At 34.7% G+C, this 9,308-nt stretch overlaps 1 protein-coding gene across 1 annotated transcript; it reads right to left on the minus strand.

Annotated features, from left to right (window-relative positions):
* Positions 1-1,017: 1,017 nt before the first annotated feature.
* LOC144997089 (glutamine synthetase, chloroplastic) lies at positions 1,018-5,166 on the minus strand. Its single transcript, XM_078956915.1, has 14 exons — positions 5,011-5,166; positions 3,671-3,924; positions 3,505-3,544; positions 3,307-3,410; positions 3,173-3,221; positions 2,951-3,057; positions 2,782-2,869; positions 2,524-2,652; positions 2,362-2,436; positions 2,184-2,237; positions 2,064-2,101; positions 1,779-1,938; positions 1,618-1,678; positions 1,018-1,510 (listed from the first exon to the last, which is right to left on the minus strand). The coding sequence occupies exons 2-14, from the start codon at positions 3,916-3,918 to the stop codon at positions 1,371-1,373; spliced, it is 1,293 nt and encodes a 430-aa protein (XP_078813041.1). The 5' UTR covers positions 3,919-3,924; positions 5,011-5,166; the 3' UTR covers positions 1,018-1,370.
* Positions 5,167-9,308: the final 4,142 nt, after the last annotated feature.

Raw genomic sequence — 9,308 nt, forward strand, 5'->3', positions numbered from 1 at the left:
TCAAACAAAGTCAGATACATACGTACAGACAGATATATACAAAGAAAATGATTCAACATTAACAATAAATGAATTATAATTGTATCTGAATAATGAATAATCAAAATCTTCAAAACCCAAAAGAATTACTAACCTAAATTTTGAATTCAATGAAGGGTAATGAGAAACTGAGTTGCCTCCACTTTTTTTCGTGATGAAAATTTTACAGGAAGCGGTATATAAATCGAGGAAAAAAATGGTATGATTTCTAATTTAATTTTGGGATAATATTAATTTCCAGATTTATTGATTATTGATATTAATATTTTTCTGGTAATATTTGACTATAATTTGAAAATATGAAATCTTTTGAATAAAGAAACAATCATGTTTGCCGATTAACAGGGTATAATAACAATTACTACGTATTTTTTGTGTTTGACTTAAATAATATCCTCAATTAATGGCAGAATTATAGGGATTGCAATGTTGAAATCGACTTCAAATAAGTACCTAGATCTCGTTAAATAAGGAGCTAATACCATATTTTATGGAGTATATGAAATTTTGTAGAAGTGGACATGGGGCATATAAGCTAAGAGTATGACACATGGCGAATTCGTTGAAAAGGTGACATGTGGCATTGGTGAACTACTCTTTTATTAATCACACCGAATCATTTACCCCACTTATCGGTTTCATAATTTGGGTCTAAAATGTATGTATTTAGGTTTAAATGGTCATTTTTTAAATAAAAAAAATTAAAACGGATTGTTTCTTAAAAAAAATACAATACAAAAACAGTTAGATCACTCAATTTCCCAAAATAAAAGCTGTCTTAAAAAACAACACTCGTGCCTTAACATATTTTGAACCATACCAAATCTAAGTACATTTTAAACCCTGAATTATAAAGTTTATTTACTTTTACCAAGTACCAATCATTATTAAAATCAAGTATGATATGAAAAAATAAGTTTCAAAAATACTGAAGTGCTAGATGTGTAGTTAACTTAGAAAAAGGAGATAAAAACAATGTAACAAAGACACTACCCTGAGTATCAACTCCATTATTAATTATTTATCATAGATAACGAGACCAAAAGAAAACACCTTCAAACCTAAAGGTGCTTCTTCGGTCAAAAAAAAAAAGCAAAAGTAGCATAGAACCTACTGAAACGTGACCAAAAGGACTTACGCACACATCAAAATGCGCATAAACTATTCAACAATATTCAGAAAAACCAAACACCCAATTTGTCAAAAAAAGATTTGCATACGAAGGCATGGTGATTTTTGGGAGCTTTATCTACACAAGTTCTTGAAGAAAATCAACTAGAAACAAATAACTAAATCCAAGCTTGAGAAGAACATGGATCCATTTGATTGTTTTACACATTCAGTGCCAATTTCTGAGCAGCAAGTGCTTCAGCCTCAAGTGTAGGCTCCCACAGGATAGTGGTTTCTGCAAGTAATCCAGTCACTGTGTATGGATCCATGTTTGATGCTGGACGCCTGTCTTCCAAATAACCTACACACAACAACAAACCATTAAAAAAAAAAATTCATTAAGTATTGACTTAATACAAAAAGAACAACTTAATAAAGAAGATTGAGTAAAATTATTTTTATTTTTACCTTTGCCTGCCTTCTCAGTGTCACGACCGACACGGATTGAGCAACCACGGTTCGCAACACCCTGGAAGATAGCATTTGAAAGCATGAATTTTTGTTGGTTTTATATTTTTTGAATTTGGTATTAGATATTTTATTTTTATTTTTTTTATGTTTTTAGATACCCATGAAAAAGTGTTGATGCTGGCGGTTTCGTGTTTTCCTGTCAATCTTCTTTCGTTTCCTTCACCGTAAGCACTGATGTGGTCTGAGTGGCGAAGGGAAAGGTTCAGAATCGCCTTTTTGATTACTTCAAATCCACCTTCTTCTCTCATGCTTAATGTGCTGTGAAAAATTATAAGAAAAACACACAAGTCAATTTTAGTGTTAGAAATTGTGATAAGTCTTGCATTATTAGGTAGTTTTTGGTATGATGGAAATTTAAAAAAAACACACACACACACAAGTACCTGTAGTTAGTGTGGCATCCTGCTCCATTCCAGTCTCCCTGTCAACATTTAAAAAAAAAAAAAAGGTAAATTAAAATATCTGATAAAAAGTCAACACAAAAAAAATCGATTACAGATTACCTCAATTGGCTTAGGGTCAAGTGTCAAAACAACACCAGCTTGTTCAGTAATTCTCTGTTTAAAAAAAAAGAATATTCAAGAAACAGTATCGGTTTAGTGATTCTAAAACCGTAAAGATTATGAAAAGACAGAATTGCCCTTTTGTTGGTGGAAATGGGACGGAGATGTTTTATTTTACCTCAAGAAGGTATCGGGCGCACCAGATATGGTCACCGGCTTCGATTCCAACGCTGGGACCCACTTGGAACTCCCACTGTGAAACACAATTTGTGACGTAAAATTTTTTATTTTATAAAAAATATTTTAAGTAATAAAGAAAATGAGTAGAAGAAAAAGAAACCTGTCCTGGCATGACTTCACCATTGGTTCCACTGATGTTGATTCCGGCGTATAAACAGGCCTTGTAATGTGCATCAGATATGTCCCTTCCAAATGACTTATCTGCCCCCGCACCACAGTAGTATGGACCCTATGAATTGGAAAAAAAAGATTATATATTATATAAAAGTGATTTCCATGGAATCTGTTTAACCGGAATCGGTAAAAGGAATGGAATGGTGGATTCCAGTAGAATATAATGATTATATTATATTTATACCTGAGGACCAGGGTACCCTCCAACAGGCCAACCCAAAGGCCACTTCACATCTTGTTGAAGCAAAGTGTACTCTTGCTCAATTCCAAACCTTAAAAACCAACATAATTAATATTTCATTTTCATGAAAAAAAAAAAAAAAATTCATTAAATTTTCACTCGAAAAACCTACCAGGGAACTTGTGCTACAACTTTAGGATCACTGAAAATCTCAGCAGCCTTAGCACGTTTGTTTGTAGGGATAGGCACTCCTTGTGGAGTGTATGTATCACAGATTACCTTTCAAAATAGAATCAAGGTTAAATAAATTTTAAGAAAATAGCATTTTTTTCAAAATGTTAAGAAAAAAATTAGAAACTTGAAAGTATAAATTATAATATTGTAATAAACTCACCAAGATGTTGTTGCCACCACGGAAAGGGTCCTTAAAGATCGCCTGAGGACTACAAAAATAAAATTATAATTATAACTAATTCAAGTAAAATGAAATTTATTAATTTATTAATTTATTAATTAAATTGGACTTACTATAAGATAACCTCACTGTCTTCTCCTGGTGCTTGTCCAGTACTTGATCCATCATAATTCCACTTTGGAAGCTCAGAAGGATGCTCCACTGGTTTCGAGAGTGTCTAAAAAACAAACAATTTAAAAATATAACCTTTTTAATTAATTTATTTTTTTAACTATTTCAAAATAATTACACGAATCAAAAAGTCAACATACCCTTGACTTGCTGCGCACATCCGTTCCTGAACCTCCAATCCTGTTTCAAAATATCAAAAAAAAAAATGAAATTTGAATCTGTCATGTTTTTTGTTACAAAAAATGAAATAAACAAGTCATTTTGGGTTTTATATAACTGTGTTTTACAAAGGGAATAGGAAAGTACCAAATGTATTCAGCAATGATCTTATCAGTGTAAGGAGTAACATCCAAGTTTAGTAAATCCTCAACCCTGTTAATAGTTCCACTTGATGAAGCACAAATTCTAAATTTTGTGGAGCTTTTAAATGCTCCTTTCTTGCTTTGCTTAAATGACACAGAGTTCCACATTTTTGAGGTCATTGAGCTTGTTTCCATTGCATTCTTTGTTAACCTTGTTTGCCATTGCACTGAAGGAGCCAAACACTGAGCCATTTTCACCTAATCATTTCAATTCCATTCAACAAAAACAATGTCAATGAACACATAAAAAGTCAACAAGAACACAAAGTAAACAATGTAGTGTAAGTTCTTTTCATCATTGTAAGGAAACTGTATGCATTAACTGATCTACAGTCAAAATTTTCTAATACTGTAAAAAGTTAAAAAGTAAAAAGGTAAAAAGTGAAAAAGGTTAAAAAGGTGAAAACGTTTTCTGGATCTGTCATTGTTTGTATGTATATGATTTAGCAAATCTTTTTAATAAGGGCCACTCACCAATCACCAGTATTAAAAACTTATTGGTTTCCTTAAACTATATTTGTCATTTGTTTATGACATACTTTTAGCCTCTTCTTTCTAATAAGCATGATCCACGATTCTTGTAATGGGGTTAGTTTACTCAAAAAGACTTTGTCTTTCATTTATTTAAAAATATGAATATGAATTATGACCTAGTTGTGCCCTTTTCGTTCTGTAATCTTTTATTCGTAAAGGGTATCAGATTCAAAACAGAAAAATCAGTATATAAATAAATAAATAAGATGCTTGGTGATGCAATCATGCTTATAATATATGTACGATCAATTATTGATTATCGAAGAAAAGGAAATGTTGACCAGCGAGGGGTAGTTTGGTCTTTTGCTTCTCAGCACATGGAGAAGCAGTGGAGGGATCTAGATAGGCGAGAAAGAAAGAATTGTTTATGTCAAAAACGGATTAATGGCAAACAGATCTACAAGTGTCTGGTCTTCTTTTTGCAGACAAATAAAGGCCAATATCGGATGTTCACTTGGCAGTCAAATAGTAAAAATCGAGAAAATCGTCGCCAAATGTAAATAAAATGTATACAAATCAACAAGGAAAAAAACCAATCGATGATGTTCACTTGGCATTCAGATAGTCAAAATCGAGAAAATGATCGCCAAATGTAAAAAAAACGTATACAAATCAACAAGGAACAAAAGGAAGACATAAAAATACAAAGCTACCCCAAGGGCAATGGAGTTCGATTCCCGTTACAAAAAGGAAAAGCTCCGATTCCGATCAAAATAGAGAAAAGAAGCAATGTAGGGGATGCAAACATACCGGAAAAGCAGTCGGGAAGTGGTGGGGGAAAGAGAAAACTGGAAGTTGTAGAGTGGGTGTTGAAAGGGTTATTTATTTATAATTTATAATAAAAACAAAACAAACAAAATGGTGATTGGCCTTTCCTTATGAGATAGGGGTGCGTTGGGTTTTGGGTGGAGGAAATTCGCCTTTGGTCTCTTTAAGGTCATCAAGAGAAGCTATCATTCTCATGCTTCTCCTGCTCTACTCCAATAGGATAAGGTTTTCTCATGAACCCCAACTTTGTTTATCAACAAATTCCCTAAAAGTTCGGATTTAATTCATAGCATTTCAAATTTATTTATGTTTCCTTCATGTGTATGTACGTTTTAGAGAAATATCTCATGTATTTTTAAACCACGTGAGTAAATGTTTAGGTAGGCATAGACTTGTATATAAGTTAACACAAATGTGTGTAATGTTATTTAAAATGGGTTTATAGTAAATAGAATTGTTTTTTTTTTTTTACTTTTGTAAATAAAACTATTAGATGTAAGATAGTTTAACGATCACATTCCGGAATTGATCTAATCATGTACTAATACATTTTGGTGTGACGGGGTAAAGGTAAGTAAGATGTTGCATGGACATGCTCAAGCCATGATCTTCTTAACACAATGACATGTCTAATCAATTAAGGATCCTAGAGAATAGAATGCCTAATGAAAGGAAAGAATAACTATGCAACTAATCCACCCTTTAGCTTTAGCCCTAATCCACATACAAACATTAATTTTTGCCAAATAAAGAGTGTACTTAACGAGAGAATGCACGGTACCAAGCATACTACCTACTATAGAAAAAATGTGTATATAGTAGCATTGGGCTAGACTAATCAGAAATAAGTTTGCTTTTAAATAAGACAAGGTGCTCCCCCAATAAGTTTAAGCACGTTGTGACCTTATTACAAACATTTTTGTACTATTTAATTTAGTTAGGACTACTCTGAGTATTGTATGATTATAACATTCGAACATTTTCCTTAGTTATGTAAACTAGTGTTAGTCTTTGTTTGGTAATATGATTAAGATAGGTGATGTAAATATCTTGGTTGAAATGCGATAAGAAATAATATTAGGGATTTACTGTAAGTCAGTTTCACAATTGGTGGTTTGTAAGCTAAAGTGTAAGTTTAAGAATGACGCTTGAATGTCTATTGGTCATATCTTATATAACAACAGTGGTCACTGTAACATCCTGTTTCTTGCCATTTCTGAACAATGGTCCGGAAGTCGATTGTGTGAGGTTTTGGGCCTTAAGGAGGCAAATTTTAGTCCTTGCGGAAGGAGGTAGTGATAGTTAAGAGATTTTACCTTTGAATTGTGTTCTTGGCCGAAGGGTAGAAAGGAAAAATTCATAGGTCGGGTTCTTGCGTGAAATATGAATTTCTGTTCGAGAAGTTATTAGTCCAAGATATTTAGATAATAGTGTAGATCTCTTCAACATATTTTTGTGGATATAAAAAACGTCGAAAACGAAGTTGGAACAAAGAAGTTATGGTCATTTGAAGTTAGGGAGGTTTTGGGTTGAGTCGCATACGTTGGGCGTACTCAACATGTACGTTGGGTGTATTAGGCCATCCCTAGTACGCTAGGCGTAAATTGAGTACGTTAGGCGTACGCGATCATTGCCCAAACCCTATTTTCGTGGTTTGAGCCCTATTTAAGCTCTTTAACACCCCCCCCCCCCCTAAACTCATTCCATTCTCAGCCTCCACCTCTCCAACGCGCTCTCATGAAACCCTAACCCTAGATTGAGCCTTGTGAGCAAAAAGAAGGTGTTTTAAAGTGCTTTAGAATGTTCTTGGTGCACCTTGGAGAAGAAGAAACTCATTGAAGAAGTGTTGGTTGCATTGGAGCTTCTAGATCCAGACTTTATTCACCTTAATCTTCCTTTTAGAGGTATAAAGTTTGAATCTTGATGATGAAATTGTTAGGTCTAGCTAGTTTTGGGTGTTATGAGTTTTTGGTCACTTTAAGGGCATAAAGTTTAGATCTTGAAAGTTTGTGACCTTGTTATAGATAAATTTGGAAACTATATCCATCTAAACATCATTTTGATTCAGATCTGAAAGTTAGAGACTTGGACTTAATGGATTAAGTTGAAAAGATGCACTTTTTGGGTCTCTTTGAGACTTAAAGAATAGATTTCGTTTGTTGGGACCATTCTAATGGATAAAGTTGGAAACTTTATCCATTATGGAACTATTATGAACCATAAAAACATGATCTTGATTGTTGTATGTAACCTATGCGTGTGTTAGATGGTCTTATTAGGTTAAGAACATAGGGTTTTGGACATTAAGCACTTAATAGTTGTGCCAAGTCATAAAGTTGGAAAGTTTATGACGTAGAATATCATTTTGGGCTTGGATATGAGTTTTAGATGGAAGGGCTTAATGGAATAAGCTCTTAATGAAGTTTTGGGACTGGGTTACGTACGTTGGGCATACGTGGAGGTATGTTACGCGTACACGGTCAGCGCCCTACTTTTTAGTCAACATTAGAGTACGTTGGGCGTACTCTCTTAGTAAGCAGGGCGTACTCCGCTGGGAATGGATATTGACTTTTGGGACCTTGATTGTTGACTTTAACTTTGACCAAGGTTGACCAAGTTTGACCTATGGTATTTTGGATTGTGTTTGAGAATTGGTCATTTGGATGGATAGGTGACGGTTAGCGCTGAGATTCAAAGTCGGGACCTCATCAGCTATTATTCATATTGAGATGTGAGTTTCCCTTATTGTACTTACAGGTCGAAGGCACCAAGGTCGGCCCTTTGGATTTATATCCTGGTTTACCTTATGTTGCTATGTTGTACTAGTCTGTTAGATCTGTATCCTGGTATATAGGATGTTGTTATGTTGTAGTGATCTGTTACATCTGTATCTTGGTATATAGGATGTTAGCATGTGACAATGATTTGTAGATCTGCATGTTTGTCTGTTGACTGGTTATATGTTTGTTTGTTATGTATATGTTGACATGTTATGTATGATTGGGTTGAGACAGTCTTTCTTTGTACTGAAGGCCAAGATACATGAGGAGGTTTAGATAGACTGTAGGCCCTGCGATGCGGTCCAGTTAGGCCGAAAGCCCAGCTAGCGGTCTGGATAGGTTGTAGGCCCTGTGAGGCAGTCTAGTCATGCAAAAGGCTTGGGGCGGTCTAGATAGGTTGAAGGTCCTATAAGGCGATCCAGTCATGCTAAAGGCTCATTTATGCATGTTGTTTTTTGTTATGTTTATGTGGTGGTACTTTGGGGGAAACTCACTAAGCGTTGGCTTACAGTTTTAGGGTTATGGTTTTAGGTACTTCCGAGGATCATGGGAAGGCGAAGGCATAACCGTACACATCTTGATTTTATGTTGTTAATCTTGGGAAACTCTTATTTTAAACAATATTTTGGAAACAATGGTTCTGTAAGCACTTTTAACACTAAATGGGTTGTTTTGAAAAGTTTAAATTGGTCGTGATTTTTGAGGCGTTACAAGTTGGTATCAGAGCATTGGTTTTAGCGAATTGGAGAAACATCAGTGTGAATCCATGATCGAACTAAGGAATTGAAATGGTTTTAAAAATGATTTTCTAAGTTGTTTTAAAAAATAATCAAGAAATGATTTGATGTGTATGAACAACTAGAGCCAATAAGTAAACCCCAAATTACCACACTGTTATATGTTATTTTGTTTATGGTAGAACACAATGCTAATTGTAGGATAGGGAATCTTAGAGTGAAGGGTTTGGTCCTATTATGCAGCTCTTGTCTGATTCCAACCGTTGTAGGGTTGAATCTTTTAATCTAGGATTATTTAAGTTATGTTACATGTGATTGTATTCATGCATCTGGCACCAATTTGGGTCGTTCAGCAGTTGGTGGTAGGGGAGGTGGGGAATCCTAGGAGATCCTAGGAAGTATTTTAGTATAGTTACTACGTTGTTGAGTAGGTATTGGCAGTATTATTATGGGATGCGACTTAGAGGACCCGAGATGATTCTTGAGGAAAGTATGGATAAGTGTGGAAGGTAGTATTGGGCCCGTACTACTGGAAGCACATGATCCATACTCAAATCGAGAAAATTTTTAGGGATTCTAAGGAACTGGTCAGGAAAGATAGCATGGTTTGATACCATGATTAATGGAAATGGTTCCATATATGTCGATCTTTTGGTTATGGTTGTTCAAGCATGAGGATGGGTCTGGTAAGTGTTTTGGGCCTCAATGGCAATGTCAGTTTGGGTTTGAATGGTGCAGACCTAGGTGAGTTTGTTGGTTATGA

Source organism: Lactuca saligna, chromosome 5 (assembly GCF_052625555.1).
Source record: "Lactuca saligna cultivar CGN05327 chromosome 5, ASM5262555v1, whole genome shotgun sequence".
NCBI classification, from domain to species: domain Eukaryota; kingdom Viridiplantae; phylum Streptophyta; class Magnoliopsida; order Asterales; family Asteraceae; genus Lactuca; species Lactuca saligna.

What these genes read in the sequence shown, in the direction of transcription:
- LOC144997089 (XM_078956915.1), bottom strand. Translation starts at nt 3,918, where the DNA reads ATGGCTCAGTGTTTGGCTCCTTCAGTGCAATGGCAAACAAGGTTAACA. An exon ending in TTGACCCTAAGCCAATTGAG is followed by an intron (nt 2,102 to 2,183) that starts GTAATCTGTAAT and finishes AAATGTTGACAG; the next exon opens with GGAGACTGGAATGGAGCAGG. An exon ending in GCATCAACACTTTTTCATGG is followed by an intron (nt 1,679 to 1,778) that starts GTATCTAAAAAC and finishes GCTATCTTCCAG; the next exon opens with GGTGTTGCGAACCGTGGTTG.